This window comes from Haemaphysalis longicornis, unplaced genomic scaffold (assembly GCF_048455015.1).
Source record: "Haemaphysalis longicornis isolate Haplotype H1 unplaced genomic scaffold, Haemaphysalis longicornis Haplotype H1 scaffold_3, whole genome shotgun sequence".
Classification (NCBI taxonomy): domain Eukaryota; kingdom Metazoa; phylum Arthropoda; class Arachnida; order Ixodida; family Ixodidae; genus Haemaphysalis; species Haemaphysalis longicornis.
The window spans coordinates 15,322,646-15,347,592 of NW_027526335.1; the positions used below are offsets into that span (position 1 = coordinate 15,322,646).

General features: G+C 46.2%; 1 protein-coding gene across 1 annotated transcript in view; it reads right to left on the bottom strand.

Annotated features, from left to right (window-relative positions):
- Positions 1 to 23,542, bottom strand: part of LOC144174002 (uncharacterized) — a 36,205-nt gene extending 12,663 nt beyond the window's left edge. The window contains exons 1-7 of the mRNA XM_077702403.1: positions 23,028 to 23,542; positions 20,206 to 22,942; positions 19,390 to 19,415; positions 11,868 to 12,038; positions 9,707 to 9,891; positions 8,457 to 8,647; positions 705 to 727 (exon numbers count right to left, since the gene is read on the bottom strand). Coding sequence (XP_077558529.1) covers positions 705 to 727; positions 8,457 to 8,647; positions 9,707 to 9,891; positions 11,868 to 12,038; positions 19,390 to 19,415; positions 20,206 to 22,942; positions 23,028 to 23,180 — 3,486 coding nt within the window. The 5' untranslated portion in view covers positions 23,181 to 23,542. The remainder of the gene's footprint in view (positions 1 to 704; positions 728 to 8,456; positions 8,648 to 9,706; positions 9,892 to 11,867; positions 12,039 to 19,389; positions 19,416 to 20,205; positions 22,943 to 23,027) is intronic.
- Positions 23,543 to 24,947: the final 1,405 nt, after the last annotated feature.

The following is a 24,947-nucleotide window of genomic DNA, read 5'->3' on the forward strand; positions in this document are numbered from 1 at the left end:
GATAAGAACTTCAGATGCAAGTCAAAAGATCACACCCAGACGGCAGATATCTGTTACGCCGAGGACAGCGCTTCAAACCGGCCTTACACTGCCAGCTGTTCGCCTTTCAGTTTCGTTTCCATGTGAGGGTATATCCGGGTGTCTAGTGTTGCTGCTTAGTTGAACTGTCTATTCGGACGGAGTCTCCGATAAGTTTTTATACTGTTTCATTTGAAAAATGTTAGGTGGCGCTGCAATAGAGGAGGCTCGTTGTGCTGATCTTTTTCATCGCGCAACTGCTACTCGGCCAAAGATCGCAGGGCACGATTCTAGCGCATCATACCTCATTTTTGCGAGCAAGGCTACAATTGCGAGTAAGAAGATGATAATAAAGCTCAGCTTTATGTTTTGAGAGATAACTGACCATGAACGACAACAAGCATCAGCCACGGTGTTCCGTTTTCAACTTCATGCATGATTCAAACGAGGCAATCTATCGAATGAACCAAAGTTGTGTTTTGTCTGCATAGCCAGTTCAACTACTATAGCGCTTTAAGCCATGAGACCAAAATGGGAGGTGTGCCGCTGAGGAACATCCTCGCCTCCCCACGCCCACGATCTCTGTGCCACAACTCCCGTGTTTTTCCATCTGCTGCGGATAGGAAATGGCATGTGTACAAGTTTGCACCCGGCCACAGATAATGGAAATTCGAATGAGCTCTTACCTTTTCTTTGTCGGTGAGTTCATCTGAAAAGGAAGACAATAAATGATAATATTACATCACAGTAAGCACTGAACAATTATTTAAGAAGAGCAAATTATTAGCACAGAATGTTGTTATATACCAGGACTTCTTCTTTTCTTGCTTAGGTCTTTCTTCTGTCTCAGTGCAAAACATTCGGCCTTTTGCACAGCTACAAAAAAAAAAATTGGACTGAGCTAGGGTCTTCCTAAAGATTCTTCTATGGCATGAACAAACACAGCTATAAAGATAATGTAGATCTTTAGCTTAGCTGATGGTTGGAATGATTTCTATCTCGTAACTACAGATATTGAGTACAGTTGAGCCTCCTTATAAGAGACACATACAGGGGAGCAGTTTCTGTCTCTTATACAAGATGTCTCTTATAAGCAGGAAACCATGTTTTTACTAACTGATCAACCCCTAGTTCAATGTGGGCACCGTACGATTAAAATAAGCTCGAAAGAACGCTACAGCCTGTTGCAAAAGGTTTATTCTAATTTATGTTTGGCCCCCAGAATTTATGAAATAGTTCTGAATTTTTGCTTGCTTCACGAGTGCATTTACACCGTACTTTACAACATTGTCTACAAGCTTTCTCTTCTTTCTCTGTTTGCGAAACATAAATTGTAGATGTAAAGTTGACAAGCCTGATGAATAGGGAGAGCGCACAGCTTCTTCCGGTATGTGCTCTGGCAACTCATCACGCTTGCAGGACTCAACATGTGCGATGCTTCTTTATTGGGATTGATTGATTGATTGATTGATTGTAGGGTTTAACGCGCCGACGCAACGCAGGCGATGAGGCGCGCCGTAGTGGAGGGCTCCGGATTAATTTTGACCACCTGGGGATCTTTAACGTGCGCCGAAATCTCGTACACACGGGCGTTTTTGCTTTTCGCCTCCATCAGAAAAGCGGCCGCCGCGGCCGGGAATCGAACCCGCGACCTCGTGCTCAGCAGCGCAACGCCTTAGCCACTGAGCCACCGCGGCGGGTGTTCTTTATTGGGAGCTACGAGATTTGGAGAGCCCACCGCGCGGTCACGCTCGTATGCATGGAAGTAAGCTTTCACCACTTTTGTGCATTGCATACCCATTGGCAGCGTTTCTTGTCATCATTTCATAGCTGACTGAACCACTGTGTGTTTGCTGAAATTCTAATAAATAGCAATTGTCGTCCCCTTTGATTTCACAATGAACGCAACTTCAAATAGTGACAGGTGGAACCACATCGAAAGTTAAAATGCCTGGTACAAGCGAGATTGTTGACCAAAATTCAAGGATAACTTGTTGATTGATTGATTGATTGATTGATTGATTGATTGTGGGGTTACACACGCCGACGCAACGCAGGCGATGAGGCGCGCCGCAGTGGAGGGCTCCGGATTAATTTTGACCACCTGGGGTTCTATATCGTGCGCCAATATCTCATACACATGGGCGTTTTTGCTTTTCACCTCCATCAGAAAAGCAGCCGCCGCGGCCGGGAATCGAACCCGCGAACTCGTGCTCAGCAGCACAACGCCATAGCCACTGAGCCACCGCGTCAGGTAAGGGTAACTTGTCCTTTATAGCCAACTACATTCTACATCCGATGTCTGTTATAAAAGAGGTCAATTTGATGGGAAAGATAGGGCTGCAAGCCATGTGGGTGAATAGTGTTTCCTATACCCGATTGTCTCTTACATCCATGTCTCTTATAACGAAGTTCAACTCCAGGTCTCATGGTGTGGATACAAGGTCCACATCATGGCCCCCTGCTCCGATTCCTTTGGGAATCCGGAGGGTATCTGTACATTTAATTTTCCCTTATGCTGAATACCAAACTTCCACGAAAAAAAAACTGGACTAATGAAAGTTTGGTACAAAATCACTATTCTTAATAGAAATACTATTCCATCCAACAATTACATTTTTATTACTATTATAATCTATCTTGTCTTCTTTTGGCTTGCCCAAGCCCAATTTTGGCACAACTGTGGCACCATTATTTTCAAAAAATTACGCCCACCTCCCCTCGCGGGAACCCTGGTGTGATGCGACGCTGAGCGTGGCCTCCGCGATTTGCTGCCGGCGGCGCGCCGTTGCTCCGGCCGTCCCATTCAGCGCGGAAGCAAGGGGAGCGGTGTAATTTTGCTAACTCCGACACACGCCGCGAGGCGGCGCCGTTAGCCTAAGGTTGAAGCGAGGCTTGTCTGGCCGACGCTGCCTGCGCTTTGAGTTGTAAATCAGCCTTCGTTGTCGCATCTTCGGGATAGAAAACTCTCGATATGTGGTCTGTGTAGTTTGACTCGATCCTACAAGTACAAAGTTGTTTAACGTACGTTGTTTAACAACCACGATTGCCTTTGCACGCAGCTTTAGTGGTCGTTTGCTTGAAAGGCGAATGCCATAGCCCAGGGATCTGTCATCTCGGGCATAGTGAATACCAGCGTGCTGAATTCTTCCGCTGCGCAAAAATATGCTTTTTTTGCCTTTTAAGTTGTTTCGAACGCTCTGGGTATCCGGTGTGTGTGTGTGTGTGTGTGTGTGTGTGTGTGTGTGTGTGTGTGTGTGTGTGTGTGTGTGTGCGTGTGCGTGTGCGCGTGCGTGCGTGCGTGCGTGTGTGTGTGCACGTGCGCTAAAACAGCGTAATACCGATAAGCTCTCGTGTATTGTTTATATGCAGGCGACTACGATAGTTAAATAATCTGTTAGGCTTCCACAGGTACGAATCAAACATATTTTTGCGTTTTATTTAATATGCTTAGGGGCTTCAAGTACCTACTGCAATCACACTACCAAATTATTTGCCGTGAGTGAAAAAGTCATGGTATTCCGCGATGCCTTTCATATCGCTATCGACTCTACATATGTATTTTTTCAAAAGACTGATTCTGAATTTCTAGATTTGCTGGGGTAATATATTCTGCACATAATTTGTTGTCATGACATATTAAGGGCATTATTTTTTTCGGTGAGCAGTTAAGCTGATCACTAATATCTGTATGCACAACATCGGCTGTAAGTAAGTTGTTCGGGATATTAGTGAATAAACACATCAAGTGGAGAACTATACCAATCGTAACTCGGGTAAAGATTTTTATGACATTACTTGGGCCACGTCCATTTATGGTAAACTGGAAGTCTCTCTGTACGTTTGTATATGCAAGCATGCATGCCAATAAACGGCACCAGCACGTTTACCATGCCTATTGCGGAAGAAATACCGATAGCCATTTGGACAGTATACACTTCAGATGCTGAAGTATACGATGTGTCTGTTAAGAGTATCGCGGTAAAAGTTACGCCAAACGTTTCAAGTAGTGTTGCCATGTGATCTACTTTATCGGCCAAAGTCCGCACGTTTAAAGGAGAAAAAAGGAAACGATATAGGGGGTATTGTCGTGTTTACTAATGGTTGGATTTCGGTCGGTTGAATTCCCATAATTTTGTTCTTGCTCGGAACGCACGGAAGATGCGTTCCGTGCATTCCAAACAACATGCACGAGATTTTCAGAAATAAAACCGGAAAACGTGTTGTGTTTTGGAACCATGCGGGACTACAAAAAAGAATACTGCTGTGCAATGAATTCACTTATGCATCACCCTGGGCATATTCCACGTCTAAAATTCAAAGCACCAGTAACTACCCTAATGGCACCACTACTTCTACCTTTCACCTGCATTGGTGTGCGGTAACTTTTTTTATTAAACGTCGCACACAGGCTGTGAAGGCCCAGTTTTCGTCCTCTGCACCCGCCCGCGCCAGGAAAAACGACCTCAGGCTACGCGCGCCGCGGTGCGGCGAAAAACGCGACCACGCCCCCTTTTCAACTTACGCTCTCTCCGGGCGATTGGAACGGCCGGAGCAACGGCGCGCCGCCGGTAACCGATCGCGGAGGCCACGCGCTGAGGGGGGTTCAAGCGGTTATATGTGCAGCGCGCCCGAAGGAGAGGAGACCGCGGAGAGAGAGAGTGCCGCGGCTATGACGCAACACAATCTAACACAATCCACTTTAATCCAATCCAAATCCAATTCAATCCAATCCAATGCCCCTCGCGAGAGAGAGTTCGCTATCGGAGAGGAGAGGGGGAGAGTGGCTGCGGACAACAACAACGGACGCACGCGGACAACAACATACGCACGCAGGAAGGACAGGGCCGCTGACAAGAGATGCTCTGAGCGTCGCATCTAAAAGAACCACAAGGCCCAACATGTAGCAGTACAAACTAAGTGTTTACCCGCCGCGGTGGCTCAGTGGCTAAGGCGTTGCGCTGCTGAGCACGAGGTCGCGGGTTCGATTCCCGGCCGCGGCGGCCGCTTTTCTGATGGAGGCGAAAAGCAAAAACGCCCGTGTGTTCGAGATTTCGGCGCATGTTAAAGATCCCCAGGTGGTCAAAATTAATCCGGAGCCCTCCACTACGGCGCGCCTCATCGCCTGCGTTGCGTCGGCGCGTTAAACCCCACAATCAATCAATCAACAAACTAAGTGTTTGCCTTAGCACAACATTTTCATTACTGCACTTTTATGAACTTGAAATATAACGTGTGTTACTTTGTCACACGGACCGGTTTGATGTTGGCATAAAACATACGTCTTTTTTAACGTAGTATTTAATTAAGAAATGAATTTCCAGAGAAGTGGACCGCCAACATTAGGTCTCATTTATTTGCCATTCTGGACTGTGAATTTTATTTGCACAGAGAATTTCTACTGCGAATGCAGTTTCAGACTGCCTAGGAACTTTGCAGGACTGTTCAGGACAGAAAAATAAAACAATACAACTGTGCCACTGATTGAGCAGGGTGATGGTGCACCCCTGCTTTTGCTTTGAAATGGGCAGCGCACATAGATATGTAAAACCTTCCCATATGTAAAACCTTACAGGGTGGTGCGACGATAATTGGAACACTTTAAAAAATTTTCCTGAGCGAACCGCCGCTCTGTTTGCGCTCAAACTTCACACGAAGATCACATTTTGTGGTCTATTTTGTTTGACACCGGGAACAACGACAGTACTTACCTGTTTATTCTGAAAATGAATAAAAATGATTTTCGCCTATGGGAAAATGGCGGCCTACTTGGACATGCGGGCCAGCGCAAGTTGATCTTGGAACGACGGCGCCACCTGGGGTATGCAGAACGAAACGGACGTTTGGGTTTCACGGTAGGGAGGAGATAAATGGTGTCACAGACGATCAGAAAATCTCTTTCGTCCCTAGTTTACGATGATCACAAATACTTGTATAACAGCTGATACAAATCATAATATACTATTCCCATGGTTCATCGTTGCCAATAAACATCTGGATTTGTTTCTCCACCTGCTTTCACATTTTCTGATCGTCTGCTACCTTATTTGGCTCCTTCCTACCGTGGAAGGAGCCAAATGAGGTAGCCGACAACCAGAAAACCCGCTTTCACGTTTTCTGATCGTCTGCTACCCTAGTCGGCTTCTTTTTATTGTGGAAGGAGAGTGAATACTCAACATCCGTTTCATTCTGCATACCCCAGGTGGCACTGTCGTTCCAAGATCAACTTGCACTGGCTCGCACGTCCAAATCGGCCGCCATTTTCCCATAGGCCGAAATCGTTTTTATTTATTTTCAATATAAACAGGTAAGTACCGTCGTTGTTTCCGGTTTCAAACAAAATTGACCACAAAATGCAATCTTTGTGTGAAGTTTGAGCACAAACAGAGCGGCGGCTTACTCAGGAAAATTTTTTAGTGTTCCAATTATCGTTGCACCACCCTGTACATTTCTCCATGGCGCAAAACATGTTAATTTTTCACCTACTTTTTACTAAGTTTACTAGGGCAGTGGTGCCTTCCAGCACTAACTGTAAGTGCCAGCAGTTTTCATGTGCAATGTTTGCATGCTCCTGAGTGTTAAGGGGGCACACTGGCCTTAGAACCTTTTATTTTTGCTTCCCAATTAATCTTAATGAAACTAAATGGGCGTGTTTATTTTTGTTAGCTGATTTCAAATAGCCAATTAGTTTTGATGTAAGGCATTTAGTTCCCGAGAGCATTAAAAAATACTTCTTGATTGTTCTTGAGAACAGTACAAAAAAAAACTAATCAACAAAAAATTACCAGCAAGGCATGAATAGGTACCATAAGTTGTGGAGACTGAAATGTGGAAAGCAGTTATTTTTGTTTTGCAATTACACACAAGTTTACCGTATTTTCTGGTGTATAAGTCGCAGTTTTTTTCTGAAATTTTGTTGGTGCGTCTTACCTACCGGTGCGACTTATGTATGGAATTAATTTGGTACGTGACGGCTGCACATGGTCTGCTCTCGAAAAGGTGTCTGTGCGCTGCGTGATGTCAGTGCACGTTAAGAGACACGGCTATATAATCTAAATGAATGAATTATCTGTTAGCAAATCGGAGGAAAGAGGCTTCAATGGTTTTGCCTAAATGCCGTCAGTAAGTACATGCCATCTGTGTGTATCAATAGACCATTTTTGAGAAGTTATGTCTAGACTTTTGATGGTATATGCACTGTCGGGGGATACGGGGGGAATACACCGGGGGATTCATTCAGAGGCGGCAGCCGCCGCAATCATGTACTTTCACTGAACTTTTTAATGAACTGATCCTTTACGGGTTTACCTGATTAACAAGTGCGTTTTGTACACACTTATACACCGGTGCGACTTATATACATTTTGCTTTCGGAAAAGCTGCCGTTTTGAGGGTGGTGCGACTTATAGACCGGAAAATACGGTACATCAATTCTATCTTCTAGGTTAGACGTACTTCCGCTAATCAATTAAAAATAACGCTAACTAAACAACTATTAAAACACAAAATTCAGAATCTTATTCCCTTATTGTATGGTTTAAACATTCAGCTTTATGCTGCAAAAAAATTATCTTTCTAGCTGCTCCACAGCTGCTCCACAGCTGCTCCACATGTACCTCTCAAGAATTTCCTATCACTGCAACACCACTAATGGCGAAAAAGAAAAAAATTATAGAGAAATCGTTATTTTTTTCACCGAAACTGGTCCTGTATGGCTTTTATAAGGAAAAAGTGATACCTAAAAAAATTCTTTTTTTTGGCAATTTTTTTTATCGCAAAGACCCATGTGCCCCCTGAACAATGACATCACTTATCATAGGCCTTTCGACAAGCTGCACCAATCTTCTGTCCTAAAGTGCAGCCTTTGGTGCTTAATCTTGGCTCATGAGATGACATTAACACGACCAACTGGCACAAATGAACGAAGAGCACAGCGGGAGGTGAAACTGCAGCAACAACAAAGAAATGCAACAAGAAAAACAAAGAGGTACCGTGAAGAGAGAAGCAGAGAAAAAGAAAATGGCGGGATAATGGTAACAGCAGCTGCACTCAAAATTCGCATTACAGAGAATCACAATTGTAGGCCAACTTTTTTTTCGGTCTCATCCCAAATAGCTTACAAACAGTCCAGGTGGCAATACCTGTCCTTAGAAGAGCTGTTGCCATGAAGGGTGGTGTGTGCATGAACTAGACAAGCTATTCCACCTCTAGAGGCAAAATTGCTTCTTGACTTAATTAAGCATTACCTTCCCAGCTGCGAACACTGCTGGCACAGGCAAAACACAGACAAAGAATTGCACCCGATATGGCGAGGCGAATTCTTTGCTTCTGTTCGCTTAGAACCAGCAATGTTCGCAGTAAAGAACCACTGGTACCTTCACAAGATGCAAAGCACTGCAGCATTTGTGGACAACCAAAGAGGGCGCCAGTTGACTCACGCATGTGTGAGAGAGCCATGTGGTAGTGAAGTGTGAGCAGGTTGATGTAGCGCCGGGAGCAGTGCTTGCAGGCGTTGAGCAGGCGACTGTTGCGGTGGCTGCGCATTATGTGCTGGCGGCAGTACCAGGGGGTGCGGAACTCCTTGGGGCAGTGCGGGCACTGCCGTGACTGGGGATTGTGCGCTGCACTCCTGGAAAGAAGGAAAGGCACACAGAACGACGGCAGAATGGGTTTCGTTCAGGCTAGAGTGCCAGAAAAGGCAAAGGCAAGGTTGTCTAAAATAACAAATAAGGCACGGTCTGGGCCCCTGGCTTCACCGTAAGCGTAGAGTTTATGCCACTTAATTAAACAACGCTCAGAAAATACACAAGAGACGCCCCAGGCCTGGGCCAGCTAATTCCAAGACGTCTTCCCAGCCTTACTGTTAACGGGGATCCCATAGTGGGTCTGACCCATCAAATTTTTTTCTAAATTTAGTCAATGGTTGCAACATTGTAATAAAAAATAACTTTTCCATTCCATGTTGAGAAACACTTTGAAACATTAGTTTAGAAGGTTCTGGAAGATGGAGGCACCTCTGCCATAGGATAACAAGACTCCAAGACACAAGTAAATGGCTTGCTTATGCCAAGGGCCCACAAAAGGAGAGGCCTCACCCGAGCTGACACTGAGAAGCAAAACTTCAATCCTGTGACCTTCGGTGTTCCCTAAGATTTTGGGCCACAAATGCATGTATTTTATGAAATAGTAAAGTTATAAGTATACCCTGATCTACGTAGCCAAACCAAGATGTGCTTGTACGAAAGCTACAGGATGTGCCGATCAGAGAACAACTATTTGCAGAGCATCACAACGCAAAGCTAAGTAAAAAGACACACCTGAACTCTGAACCCACCCTGGCTAGAAGTTAAGAACGCAGTCTCCACCGCAAATTGTCACAGCTGCATGCCACTCGCGAAACGAATGCTGCGTTCAGTTAAGCGCAAACATAGGCTTGCACTTTAAAATTAAACCTAAAATAGCATCCCAGCATGGTGTGCATTTATTGAACTCTGTTACTTTTGAGAAAATGTAGCACTACTGTGCCTACCTTCTGGGACTACCTGATTCAGTGAGGGACACAGAGAGGGAGGCGACAGTGCTCTGCACCTGCATGTGATGGCAGCAGCACAGCGGCAAGCATACAGATGTCCTAGAAACCAGCTCGCAAAACAGTGACCAGCCAGGTGTGCATGCACCCCTCACTCACCTGTGGCTCCGCAGGTCGGCCGCACTGGCAAAGTTCTCGGAGCACTCGGGGCAGCCGTAGGTGGCGGCAGGCGCGTGTGTCTGCAGCAGATGCTCCACCAGGGCACCTCTGCCCTCCAGGGATGCGTCGCACAGGCCACACGCCAGCGACGTGCCTTCCTCCCCCTTCTCCAACTTGCAGTGGACCTGGCAGAGAGCACACACTTGGCTGAAGCCCCTTTACGGGGACAAGAGCAGTGTGGAGGGATTTTACGCGTTTCACAGTGTCAGCTGTCCGTGCTGGGACGGTTGCATTCGCTATGTGGCGTTCACAGTTGATGAATGGCGCAGTTGACATTCGAGGTAAAAACATGCCCATGCAGCAGCACGCATCCACAGCAGGGGATGGACAAACAGGTGGTAAATGGACGATCAAATAATCTCAGTCAATCAATTTCAATCAACCAATTCAATCAACAAAAAAAAACGCCCTGTAAAGACAAAAGCACAGGTTTAGCCATTTAAGTACCATACTTCAGCACCAAAAAAGGCTATAGATAGGTTGCTGACGTGAGCTGCACCTTCTAAGGCGCAACTCTTTGGCACCCGGTACCTGGGATTCGCAGCGGCGTAGGCATGCATTGGCGTCCGCGTAACCGATTGAGCAAACGAAGAAGCGGAGGCAGAAAGAAAACAGAAAAGAGCGCCCGGGGAAAGTGCGAAGGGAAGGGTGGCGCACGCGGCGATGGCGTCATCTCCCTCACTGCCTCCCCCTCACAGTTTCGCCATGCACCGCCACCAAGGAGCAACGCCATGGACAAGGAGCGTACTCCCCCAGCACTTTCCCCAGATGCTGCTTTGTATGCAACTCATCCGAAACATGTGACATTTGCATGGGAGGTTCCAACACGATTTGCAATAGCACGGTCGCCGGCAGGTGAGTTGCGCTCCGAGATAACAGCACAGCAGCACGTGCCGCCGTGCGTTTGCTGATCATGCGATCCCTTCTTAATTAAGACATAGCAGATATGCACCGTGACTGAAAAGACTGCAGTTCGTGCTGCGCACAAATTTCGCGTCAGGGAGTGTAGTAATCATCAGTGCATCTTTTTGGCAGATGGCAGACACTTCAAAAATTTGTTCCCGTATCTCTATATAACCTTAGGACAGAACACACGCTCAGAGGAGCTGAACACCAACATGCCTAGAAACGAATTGTGAGGTTGCTGCCAGTGAACAGCCGGTTTGCCCAATGTAAATAAACCTCGTGCACACTAATATTTTTTGTAGGCACGTGCAAATATTCATTTTTTTTCAGACATTCAAACAGTACCCTGTTTGATATTGTCTTCGATCAGGGTTTCACTTCTACTCGAAAATGCCTTCCGTCTGTTTCACAAACTAGGGCTTGATGGCCAAACATGAACTAAGTGAGGCCAAGCACACATACCCTGAGCACCATTGAAAGTCCCATTAAGCCACCACGTCAGAAACAGAAACCTCCTGTTTGAGGCACTGCCTTTGATCTTTTTTTTTACCTGGCACTATCTTATTTCGGTAGCCAGTTCACTATCGCGGTTCGAAGGTCAGGCTGCATTGGCTCAAAGAGAACCTAGAGGGCGATAACAAGTCCAGTAGTGCCGCTTGGCAGCCGTGGGCGTGCTTTTTACAACCCTATAGCTAACCGCACGCAGTCTGCACAGGGGGCATACCCTAACTAACACACTTCCACCAAATTTGTCCGGTTGCATTCGCTTGAAAACCTAAGTTGGGGTCCTGGGAACTGCTGAGTGCTGCAATAAAAGTAAGTGGTCATTGAGTTCTCACTGTAATGTTCATAGCTGCATCTGGTTACTTTTCTCAGGCAATTATTTGAATTATTCGCTTCAAAATTATTTAAGGCAAATGATCACTACTTGCTTTCCCATTTGCTTCAAATAAAAAATTCACTATTCATGCGTGCAGAGCTTTTTGTTTTTTCTCTCCATCAGAAACATAGCTGCCATGACCAGGAACTAAACCCATGTCGAGACAAGCTTTGCATTCCCCAAATGAACAGGAGCTGCGCTTTCCAAATGGTTCTAATATCCCACAAGCAGCATTGTCAAATCTGAAGGGTTGCTGTAGGACCACTAGAGCCATTGGAGTGGCACTGATGAGCAACTCAGCGCAGCCCGGCTTACCTGAGCTTTGTGCACAAGCACGAACGCTTGATGGGCAAAGCGGTCGGGGCACGTGTCACAGCTGACCAGGGGGTGCTCCGGGTGGCTTGTCAAGTAATGGCTGGTCAGCAGCTCGTGACGGAGGCTGAAGAACTCGCAGTGCTCACAGCTCATCCGGTACCGCTTCTTCAACTGCAGAGGATCAACAAATATTCCCCCATGCATCTTCACAGAAAAGGCACCTCGAGCTCACGCGCCAACCAAATTCGTGTGCAAAGGGTGTTCCAGCTGCATCTGTGTTCCAAGCAAGCAGAACAAAACAAGAAACGCTCTTTCACAACCACAAAAATGTCAGTGTGAATTTCAAGTGTGACAAAAGGGCGTTCATTAGAAAAATAAACCCCCAATACTTATTATTGTCATTTGAAGTGTGCCTCACACCATTCCTTACAAAATCACATTACAATGCTACATGAGCCAGCTTCAGCAATATCTGACTGAACCTCTTAATGCTAGAAGCCTGATTAGGTGCCTGTGAAACACTCTAATGAGTGCACGCTTCATACTACAGAGACAATACACCTAATACCCAAAGCTAGTACATGCTCCATGAACGGCATGTATTAGCTCTATGACCCCAAAGCCTTCCAGACACCTCTGAGGAATATTTTAAATTTTTTTTCAGTGGCTACATAACCAAGTAGCCACATCTTTTGTTTTGTATATGTGTCAATGTATATTCTTTAAGTGCCCATGTTCTTCTTGTGCAGTCAGTGTATAAGCCTTCCTCGCCTGTATGTATATATATTTGATGTTTCTTGAACATTTTAATTAGGAAGCTACAATTTACTACGACCGAAGTGCCGTTGTATTTTGTTTGTGGACCCAAAAACTAGCCTTTGGCTATTGGGTCCAACACTGTTTCTGAGTATGTTGTTCTGAAAAAAATGAATCAAGCTTCAATCAATCAATCAATCAATCAATCAAGTGAAAAACTTAGCACTGGTGTATTTTTGCCCCTCGCCCTCCCTTTAAGTAGAAACAAGATATACAAAGTATCTCGTCTTACTTTGCTATAACTACTGTGCTCCAGTTCACACCAAGCAAAAAAACAGATGAAGAGGCACTCAAATCAGTGTAAAAACAAGTCATTGGCAGACTTGATGGAGTATTGTATTGTGTTTGTGCTTATTGGAACAAGGGTAACTAAGACCAAAGAGCGCCAGAACTACGTTACGTGGACCTTCAATAGTCATGTTTGATCATATAATATCTGACACGAGTATGATATATTCTAAAATACTCTATATATGGGTGTAGAGGGCCCGTAGACTAAAACATGAGGATATAATGGCAGATGAAGGGAAGTATGGATGCAACGTGGCTGCAGCTCAAGCCGAAGAGCATGCCATGTGAGCGGGCCCCCCCATGTTAACAAAGGAAACATCAGGGCCTTGCTCGATGCTCGTAGGCTCCGAGGTCATGCACTGTACAAAATGAGCTTTAAAAACTTGATGTCTGCAAGATAGCTTAAAAGACATTTGTTTGTGAACATAGGTTCATCTCCTAAAAACAGTGAAGCGTGTGGCGGAATGTTACAGTTATAGATTTTAGGAAAGCGTCGTCGTCTAGCCTCATTGTAGGATGCGCACTCAATTAGCACATGGAGGAGTGAGAGCCAGTCCCCCCACTTGTCGCAAACTGGTGGGAGTGTACCATTCAAAAGGTATGCATGTGTAGGGCCCCTCACTTTTTGCGGTGAAACATTTCAAATTCTGCGATTCTAGATAGGGGAATCTGCAGAATTCCGCGACAACATTGAAACGGCATAAGGTACATGTAACAGTTCATTTATTAGACACTTCAGACTCCTAACATGCTAGATTTTATTTACAACTGAAGGAAGCTGTTGTGGCTGAGCATTTGGTGATGCTTTGTGCTTTCTTCACCAAGAGAACGGTACTTGTGAGGCACGATGTCACCATAGCAACTGAACAATTTTTCTGTGTCAACAGAGTTGATTGGCACCGACAGGTATTTAAGGGCAATGGAAGAAAGTGTTGGAGTCAGGTGTTCCATCCCAGCCCAGAAAGCCAGGACATAAAAATCTTCACTTGACTTTTCTTGTTTAGAAAGAAATTGTGCCACTAGAAATTTTGCCACTAGTCACTAGACTTGAGGTCTTGGCTACGCCCCTTGATTCAGGTGGAGGCTGCACCACCTAGCCACTTTTATTATTTGATAAGGTAGGAATACACAGATGCGAATTTAAAATTTCAACAGTAAAAACGTTGCAGACAATTAATAGAAACTATTTTGCTATTGCTAACAGAAAACACCACTTTTCCGCCACATTTCACCGAATATATCGTTTTGGGGACGTAGCGCCACACTTTTAACGTTTTTTTTGGAATTCCGCGGAAAAACTTCAATTCCGCGATTTTTTGTGGAATTGCGGAATCGCGGAAAGCTAGGGGCTCTATGCATGTGTAGTGTAAGTGTGACCTATGCGCAGTCTGCAAATCGATACTTCAGTGAATCTGTTTTGTTTTTCTGTTGTGTATCTTCCCAGGTGTGTTTTTGTTAAGTGGAGCTTGTTGTCTGTGTGTGTGTCCCACGTGTGTTGCCAGCATTTACAGATTCCCCTTCGGATCACTGGCTTCAAATCGAGGTAAGGGTATATTGGGTATGCTGTATGTCAACACCCCTATGGAGGGCCGCCAAAGTGGCATTCCGGTCGGCAATTTCATTGCCCAGAATGCCACTGGGTCCAGGGATCCAGCAAACAAGTATTTTTAGTTTTAACTTAGAAGCAGTCAAAAGAGCTTTAAAAAGGTGACTAAGGACAACATTTTTGGTAGGTTTAAAGTAATCTAGTGCTGTAACCACACTTAAGGAGTCTGTGTAGATAATCGATTCTTGTATTTTGTTCTGTGTAATGTGCTCCACTGCAATTAAAATACCATAAACTTCGGCCATAAAGATACTACTATTTTTGTTCAAAATCCTTGTGCTGGAAAAATCCGGGCCATGTGCACCACACAGCACAGCAGAAGCAGACTTGGAGGCATCTGTGTAAAATGAGGTATATATGGATATGTGTATTGTAAATGTAAGAAATGCTGCATGATCAATTCACGAGGTGCACGACGCTTATCAATGAGTTTAAAGGATGTGTCGCAACAAATCTTTGACATTTCCCAAGGCGGGACTACATCGGCGATGGAGGTTTTCATGCCCTCATCTAAAGACAACCCTACTTCTTCTGCAAGGCCTTTGACACGCAAGGATAAAGGGGGAGGGATCGAGGGGTGTGCTGAATACAAAGGGGCAGATGACGTATCATTCAGAATAGAGCTGCACGGATGAGTCCTCATAGACAATGTCCAAATAGCATAGAGCAGTGCTGTATAAGCGCGCTGGTGCTCTAGGCACCAGTGGTCCCATTCTACATAGAGACTTTGAGTTGGTCTTGTCCTGAAGGCTCCCGAAGCAAGGCGAAGGCCCAAATGTAGCACTGGGTCTAACATTTTTAGGGCAGTTTTACACACGGACCCATACATTACGCTTTCGTAGTCTATACGTGACCTAACTAAACTGACAAAAAGGCGTAGAAGGCAGTCTTTATCAGCACCGTAAGACTGATGCGACAACACTTTTAAAATGTTCATGGTGTTTAAGCATTTTTGTTTGAGTGTCTTTATGTGCGGTATGAATGTTAGCTTTTCATCAAGTATAACACCTAAAAACTTATGTTCTTCCTTGACAGGAATTCGTTCTTTGTTCAGTGTGATGTTGGGTTCTTGATGAATTCCACGCTGTCGTGTGAATAGAACACACGTACTCTTTTGAGGATTCAGTTTAAAACCATTTTCTTCAGTCCATTTCGCAAGCCTGTTAACGCCTAACTGTATTTGCCTTTCACATATGGACAGGTTGCATGATCTAAAGCTAATAGGGACGTCGTCAACATACATTGAGTAGGAGATTGTGGGTGGCAACGATTTTCCGAGCGAATTCATTTTAACTACAAACAGAGTACAGCTTAACACTCCACCTTGAGGAACACCATTTTCTTGTGTGTACATTCTAGATACCGCTGTCCCTACTCTTACTCTAAATGTTCGCTGTGACAAATAACTTTCAATAGTGTTTAACATGTGCCCAGACACACCGAATGCCTTGAGATCAAGCAGTATGCCATGGCGCCAAGTTGTGTCGTATGCTTTTTCTAAGACAAATAAAACAGAGAGACAGCGCTGTTTGTGGATAAAAGCATCTTTGACATACGACTCAAAGGCAACAAGTTGGTCAGTCGTGCTTCGGCCTGATCGAAAACCTGCCTGACACCTGTCCTGAATGCCGTTATATTAAAAAAAATGCATTAGCCTTTTATTCACCATTTTTTTCAAAAATCTTTCCCAGGCAACTTGTCAGAGCTATTGGTCGGTAACTGGCAGGTAATGAAGCATCTTTCCCATCTTTTAACACAGCAACTAATACTGCTTCTCTCCAGGCCCTCGGAAAGTATCCTGCCACCCATATTTTATTAAATAAGTGCAAGAGTGTTAGGAGAGTTTCTGTGTGCAGATGTTGAATCATTGCGTATGATATGCTACGTATCTGGCCCTGGCGCTGAAGCTTTACATGTTCTCAGGGCCACCAAAAGCTCTGCTACGCGAAATTCGGAGTTGTATGGTTCGTCAGACTTTTTGTTATCGCGAATCGGTTTTTTCTCCATAGATGTTTTATGTTGCAAGAAAGTATTCGTGTAGTGAGCAGAACTTGATATATAAGAGAAGTGTTTTGCCAGTGCGTTTGTCTGGTCCTCCAGGGTGTCGCCTGTACTGCTGACCAAGGGTAGGTTGTGTGTTTTCCGTCCATTAAGCTTTTTAATTCTGTTGCATACTTTGCCTGTATCTGTGTATGAATTAATAGAGGTTACGAAAGAGCGCCAGCTCTCCCTTTTCGCTTGCTGGCGAATGCGTCTTCCTGGTGCTTTTGCACGTTTGAAAGAAATCAAGTTTTGCGTCGTGGGGTACCTGCGAAGGAAACCCCACGCCTTATTTTGAGCCTGCCGTGCATGCCTACACTCTTCATTCCACCACGGCCTCCTAGTTTTAGGTGTGGCGCCGGATGTTTGTGGAATCGAGCACTCAGCAGCATGAAGAATGTGGGCCGTCACCAGTTCACAGGCTTCGTCAATTCCCAAATGGCAGATATGTACGGTAGTTGTGATAACTGTGTAAATTTTAAACAATCTTCACCAGATTCCTTAAACTTTTTATGACAGATGGAATTGCTAGGGCCTTTGTCAATGCCTTTCAAGATGATTGGGAAGTGGTCACTCCCATAAGGGTTGTCAACCACTCCCCATTCAACAGACGGAAAGAGGACAGAAGAGCTGATTTCCAGGTCTATGTGTGAGTATGTGTTGTGTGGAGTGTTGTAGTATGTCGGCTCTTCTTCGTTAAAGAGGCAAGCTCCAGACGAGAAGAGAAATTTTTCTATCAAGCGACCCCGGGAATCTGTGCGTTCAGATCCCATAGTGGGCTGCACGCATTCAGGTCACCTACAAGTAAAAATGGTTCTGGCAGCTCATCTATAAGGGATTCAAATTCAGAGCTGGACAATCGATATTCAGAAGGAATGTATAGTGAGCAAATGGTTGTGATCCTGTTGATAATTATTGCCCATACAGCAACTGCTTCTAGAGCGGTGCACAACCGAAGAGATTGGCAAGGGACAGATTTTCGAATAACTATAGCTACGCCACAAGAGGAGTGCGTGCAGCTGCCTCTATCTCTCCTAAATACTGTGTACTGGTTCAGGAAGTTGGCGTGTCTGGAGTTCAAGTGTGTCTCTTGTAAACACAGGATGGATGATTGCGTTTTGTGTAGGATTTCATATATATCATCTAGGTTTTTAATTAGACCCCTGCAGTTCCACTGTGTAATTATCTGAGCTGCCATTAATGTTCAAAAAGAAGATTTTAGCTGGTGTAGATCAGGACTAGGGCTGGATGAATCAACTACCACACTCAGTTCGGACTTGGGCCTGTGACACGGGCGGCTGGTGGCTTTTTGCCCCGCCCTGCCATGGTGCGCTGTTCTCTGGCCGCCTTTGGCACTGGCACTGGCCGAGACGGTGTTACCTCCATGTCATCGTCTGAGTGCTGTAACAGTGACGAGGTGGAGTCCTTGCGGGCTCCACCTCGGGATATGTTTGAGGTGGAGGTAGGAGTCCCTGCCGTCATCGACTGTTGTTTGTCGGACGCAGAAGTAGTCGTGAGACACGCCAGATCTACGTCCATGGCCGCCTGAAGTCCAGCAGCCGGAAGAGGACCAACGGCAGAGCCGTCACTCCTGACGTTCGCAGGCGGCACAACACCTGCGCATGTCAGTTTTCCGCGGCAAGTGGTAGTACTGTGCCCATACCGCTGGCACTTGAAGCAGCGGCGTGGGTTTGGTATGTAGGGTCGGACGATGCAATGAAGGAAGCCTGCAGTGACAAACTCCGGTAGGACACTTCGGTCAAAAGTTAGGATCACATGTTTTGTTTTTACTTCTTTGACATCGCGCCTGATCATTATTCTTCTGAACGCAGTAATGCCCTGGGGACGCATGCCCTCGAGGAGGTCAGACTCACTTTCATTGAGCAGGTCCATCTCAGAAATCACGCCCTGCGAGCTGTTAAGGCTCCGATGTGGCGTCACAGTTATTTCAAGGCTAAGTAAGTCGGTCTGGTTCAAAAGACTGTCAGATTGTTTTTTAGTAGACAGTTCAACAAACACGTTTCCTGATGTCAGCTTCTTTGCCTTGTAGTTCGCACCAACTACACTCTCAATGAACTTGGCAATTAAGAAGACCGACTTGCAGGTAACAGGAGATTCCTTGATCTTGGATTGTATCACCAAGAAGCAAGGAAAGTTGTCCGGGGTGTTAAACTTCATGTTGGGCAGAGGTTTGAATATTACATCGGTGCGGGCCTGGAAGAGAGGAGTTTGACAATGCCATGCGACATAGTATAAGGCAGGGTACTGGGGTACTTTCTTCTTTGACGTTACCCTGATGGTCAAGAAGGTCCCGGAGCTCCCAGCCTGATAAACAGACAGGGAGCCGATCGGCCGGAGCTTGAACAGGGCTCCGACGGCCGCTGTTCACAGCTTCTAACCTTTCACCTTTCAACTTCTCACCACGGTAGGTAACAGCTTAAGTATGGGGGGCTTGGGGTACGCGGTGTCACCACTCACCGTCACCAAGATTACTCAAGGTGCCCCGTGCGGGGAGACTTGATGGAGTCACTTAAAATGGTTATTAACATAGAACTAAACAATATGTAATTGTTAGCAATTTCACTTCATTACGTAATCAAGAACTTTTGCGCAGAGCAGAAGGGTGAAGGGAGTTTCACTTTCATGCTTTTTCTTGAGTGAAAAATCATTTACAGCAGGTTTGTACAATTCAACATGCAATGCGATCACTCACACATGCACACGAGCACAGATACACACACACACAAGCCCAAGGTAAGAAAGCAATACCTTGATGACCGGATTCGCCTTTTTTCCTGAAAAAAAGAAACAATAAACCATTGTCATTAGCCAAATTTGCAAAACATTTTTAAATGATGCCAGTATTTAAATACCACAATGCAATGTTCCAGATGGTAGTGTGTATACAGGCAAACCTTAGAAACAATCCAATTAAACACAGCATAAGTGTCACGAAAGGGAGGGACAGAACAACATTGGACTATGGCGCATTCAGAATGAATAGGAATTCTCATGTATTTGTCTTCTCAATATCACAAGTATTAATCGACCAGATTTAAGGGAAATCCCTGAGGTGGAGTAAGTTTCTGCAAAGGAAAGTTTGACATCCACCTGAATGCAGCCGTACGGCTACAAAGGAAAGCTATACGAAGAAAAATTCGACCTGTCCTTGACTTCGAGGTGTTGATCAATTCGCTCTTGCGCTACAAACGACTAGCCTCCTGGTTAGCTCAGTTGGTAGAGCAACTGCTCTGGTTAAGCGGTGGTCCCGGGTTCGAATCCTGGACCAGGACGAATTTTTCTTCAACTTGGAAGTTTCTGAGGAAGCTGTATAGCTTTCCTTTGTAGCCGTACAGCTGCATTCAGGTGGATGTCAAACTTTCCTTTGTACTATCACAAGTAATTTACAAAATCTCCCTGACATGCAGAAAAAGTTGCATTACTCAGAAGAAGAGAGGCCCCGGAGCCTAAAGCACATTGAACCTAGAACTCTGACACTTCCACACAAGCTGTAACCTTTTTGCTTGTTGGCAGTCACACATGCCCTAGGCTCCTACGCTTATGCAAAATTGAGCATTCACTTACTTGAGGAATCCCCGGGATGGCCTTCCAAGGAGTCATCGATTCCAGCTTGCCCTTCCTGCTTCTCTCCATCTCCTGCTTTGTCAGCACCAGCGCGCTCCTTGCTTGCACTGCGGCGGAAGTCTTCCAGCCAAACACTTGTGCTGCACCACAGCACATGCCTTAAGACGTGCTCACTCGTGTGGCCATCCTCACAGGTATCAAAGCCCTGGAACTCCTCGTTGATCAGAAGTTCCACGGTGAGAGCTGTCACAAGATGCTGCAGGCTTAGCAACTCTAAGAAACCTGGCTTCCTTGACAGCTGCTCAGCAACAATGTAGCCGTGTGCCACTGCATTCAAAGCAAACACTGTGGGGAAAAGAAGCCCACTTTGGCCAGGCTCCTTCACAAGCCCATGGTGCTCTGGTGCGATCGAAAGCTTGACAGCCTTCTGGGTCGTCAGTGCAGGCTGGCATTTTGCACAGTCCAGCCTCTTTAAGGTAGCATTGACCGCACATGCTGTTACATATACCATGACCGCAGTCATGTCTTCAATTTTCAGCAGAGCCTCTTCAGTGACAACAAAGTTGGAGCTGGGACGTGGAATGTCTTCTGGAGCCTCCAAGCCTTCCCACTTCTCATCTCTATTACTGTCGGTCCCCCAGTCTTGAGCAACTGTCGGCAATGTGTCCCAAGACAGCAACTCGTCTTGGGATTCATAAAGGTGCCATATGGAAGCATGGTAACTGGAGCCAGCTGGCTGTCCAAGCATTCCAAAGCGCTCTTCAAAGTTGTCAGTTTGGATTTTTCCAAGAAGGACACAGGGCAGTTTGACTTCTGAGAAACAGTATCTACTGATCTCCAGAAATGCATGAGTCGTTTGCTGGAGAGCAGCAATGGTATTCTCGCTAAGCGTGCCGCTTTCTAGGTTCTTGGCTTTCCATGCATCCAGCCAATCCAAGAAGTTGTACAAGAAGTCTACCTTGGGATCTTCAGCTGAAGGAAACAGGGCCTCCTGGAACTGATCCCTGGGTCCGTTCCCACTGTACGGTGACTTTACACTGACAATTTTCCACCACTTCACAATTATCTTGATGAAACCCGCAGTTTCAACGCGGAACTGCAAGCCATGGCTTGCAGCTGGTGAGGCTTGCAAGGCGCACACAAGCGATTGGTGGAAGACTTGCAAGGCAAGCTGCACGCTTTGCTGTTGGGCATAAGAAGAGCACAGGGCATTTTTTGTCAATGTGTCGATGTATTTGGAGACATACTCGCATGTGTCCTTGACAGCAGTAAAAGATGCAGACAGCATGGGCCTCTCCTCCGTTGCCTTGGCTTCAAACTCAGGAAAATTAAAGCAAAGCTTTTCATCTTTCTGGCCAAGCCAATCGCCGCATATGCACTTAAGTAAGTGCAATGAATCAACCACAGAAAACAGTGGCCTTGCAGAGTCAGCAGGATGAGGGTACACAATTGCACTGCTGGGAGGCGATGCAAAGTAAGACATCGCCCTCTTGCTCACTGGGCTGCTGTCAGTCACAACACATGCAACTCTGTAACCTATCTTCTCAAGGCTGCAAATCACATCCTTGAACAAACGGTGAAGAAAGTGTTCGTCCCAACCACATACAGGGACAACCTGAGCAACCTGCTTGAATTGGCACGCGAGGCTTTGCACCGTAAAGACAAGTGCACTGTCCACTGCTTCAGCAGCCCCGTGTTCTATGCCAGTTGTGCTGCCCCCTTTGTACTCCAAGTAGGGCTTGACATGAATCCTCTCTACAATGACGGCTACAAAGCGCTCCTGGTAGTCAAGACCAGAGATGTGAGCCACCATGCTGCACAGGAATGTTTCCCCTTGGTTTGGCCCTGGGGGCTTCATTCCACGAGACAAGATGACTGACCGCATGGTCATCGGATGCGGCAGGATTATGCTTCCGCAGCTGCAGAGGTACTTGTATGCATGAGGTGATATTACAAAGAGAATGCTACAAAATGCAATAAATTCAGCCGAGTAACTCCTCTGCCTTGTACTCATTGATAGCAGCTTCAACTGCTCTGAAAGAAAGTGAATGGCACGGGCTCTGTCCTCCATTTTTGCAACAGACAGCCTGCCCAGAAGCATCTGTATAGTCTCACATGTATCATCATCTCGACTTTGTAAAGAACTTGAGCTAAGGTCATTTTGACCTTCAGGACTTGAAATGGAGCCCCCAGCCAATTTTTCGATGCTTTCAAGGAGCTCCATGACTGACCTCTTGCTTTCTGCAAATGCTGGTACGCGCATATTGGATCCAAACTTTGTGACAGGTGTCTTCACAAAGTAGAGGCTGAGTGCCAAGTCAGCTTTCACCACAACTGAGCACTTGATCCAGGGTGCCTCACTTTCAACAATGTGCACCAAGATGAGGCGTTCACTGTTTTCAATGACATGCCAGAAGGCAGACTGTAGACTTCTGACGACCTCAACTAGATCTTTCAAGCTGGATATCTTGTCGGTGTCTTCGTCAGCGGACTCGGCCAGGGCGACTAGTGTGGATGCGGAATTGTACTTCGTTCGTCTTGAGCTTGGAGGCTTCTTTGCGGTTGTTTTACCGGTTTTACGCGGCGGGGAAGGGGGCCGATCCGGAAACCTCGAAGGAACTGCGTGAGGATGAAGACGGTGATGCGTCAACGGAGCGCTCACAGTGCGCCCGGTAGCAGTGTCAACATAACTGGACTCCCGGAGGATGTCGTCGTACTTGAAATGAAGAGCACATACCTGAAGACAAATCACAGCCAGTCTCACAACTACGTTCATGTGGAATGCACCTTATCTACTTCAAGAGCAAAGGGGAATCACTTACTCTGGAATACTTCGAAGGAACGAAGTTCTGGCGAGCAATAGCGCGGATCCAAGCCTTGCGTAGCTCCTCATTTTTGGGAAACCCAAACACCTGCACTTTTGTGTCAGCCATGTAGTTTCCCCGACACCCCGGAACACAGCACTTGCACGGCATGCTGTAGCTGCTGCCGTGACTTCACTTCGGCGACTAATGCATTATAGCATGGAACTCTCGCCAAGGCAACAAAGCCGCTCGACCATAGAAAAGCGAAGACGGGGCCGACAAGAAGGCCGGCTGTCAAATCGCGCGCGTCAAATTGCGTGCGTCAAATGCAACAGCACGTGCGTACGCATGGAGTGCGTACGCATACGGAAGCTACTCTGAGGCCAACAGCCGGGCCCTAGCATGTCACTACAACTGTGACGCTTCCAGTGGCTACAGCGTAGCCGGCGTAGTCCTGTTTCACAACAAGAAACGGCAGACGATTACAGAACGTCTGCGTCTGCGATGCTCCCATGAATGAGCTCGGTACGATGCCAAGAGCAGCCGCAACGTGGCGCTTCTGTTTCTATTCGCACGTCCCGTGCGAACATGTTCTCATTTTTTCGCAATGGCTACGAGTCCTACGACCCGACGAGTCTGAAAGCACGTTCGTAAAGCCAACGCGAAAGCTACGCGGCTGGTTCTGCGCAAAAGCAAGTTTTCATTGTCGCTGTCGGGCTAAAGTTCATGTTACGGCGTCGCCGACAGGCAACTTGAGCCAACGTTTTGACATGAGCTCGACCACGGCTGGGCTAGAGCAGCGGCGGGCGCACGATCAACACAGCGCGCGCCGCCGCTCTAGCCCGGCTGTGGCTCGACAAAGGACGTGCTGTTGAGCGGTCTTGGCGGTATTTCCGAAAACGTGCTTGTAGTGCATTACCTGCCTCAACAGGTCTAAAATACAACGTAACCAAAATACGGCAGACGAAATGAACGACTACGCAAAGAAAGTGAAAGTGAAGTAATTGAGTTAAAAAAAAAGGTATAATTTGGGCCTGGATGGGAATCGGACCCAGGGCCTCTGGAATGCAGACGAGCACGCATCCCCTGCGTCACAGCAGCTTTTTTTTTTTTGTAACACAACGTTTATTTACACAGATGTACATATATACATAATTCACTGACAAGCACGAGGCGTTGACGACGACAGACTTAAATACTGTCGCGACGAAACGTTCAGTCACGACTCCAGCAAGTATTCGCTTAGTCACAAAATACACAGCGCATAAGACTGCAGGTACAACGAAAGGCGCTAACAAGAAACTATGACAGCGCAGCAAAACACTGTAAAATCAAAAGTGCTCAACAGAAAATGTTGGGAGAGTACTGTGTTAACATGGTTGATGTAAAGGACGCATGATCAGTGAAGAATGGCATTGTGAAAACGCAGTGGTAGGACTACCCGCGAGTCACAGCCGTTGCCAGCGATGCATTTCTTTTTCTTTGAAGTTCTGCAGGGCTTGGCACCCCCTTTGCAGTGAGTCGCGAAGCAACCACCGGACGTCCGTCAGCCGTCCGCCGTACGTCCATTCCGGCTCTAGCGGACATCCGTATGACGTCCGTTTCAGAGCCGATGGACGTACCATGTACGTCCGCTGGACGTCCGGTTTTAACACTTCCGTACGTCCAGTCGGACACCCGAAGTCGGGTGTATTTTGGATGTTCAGTAAAAATTTCCAGAATCACATAACGACAAGCTAATGTTCTTGCAACGAAGAGTACAGTACACCGCGAAAGGCTAACGCACTACTGGGCAGACGGAATACATGAACACAGTGAACTTGCTTCACATGTTTCGTTAGCAGCTCTCAATTCTTATATATCCTTCCACAAAGAGATAATCGTTGGAGTTGGTGAAGTGCTTCAAAAAAAATTAAAAAATTAGGCTTCATATTAGAA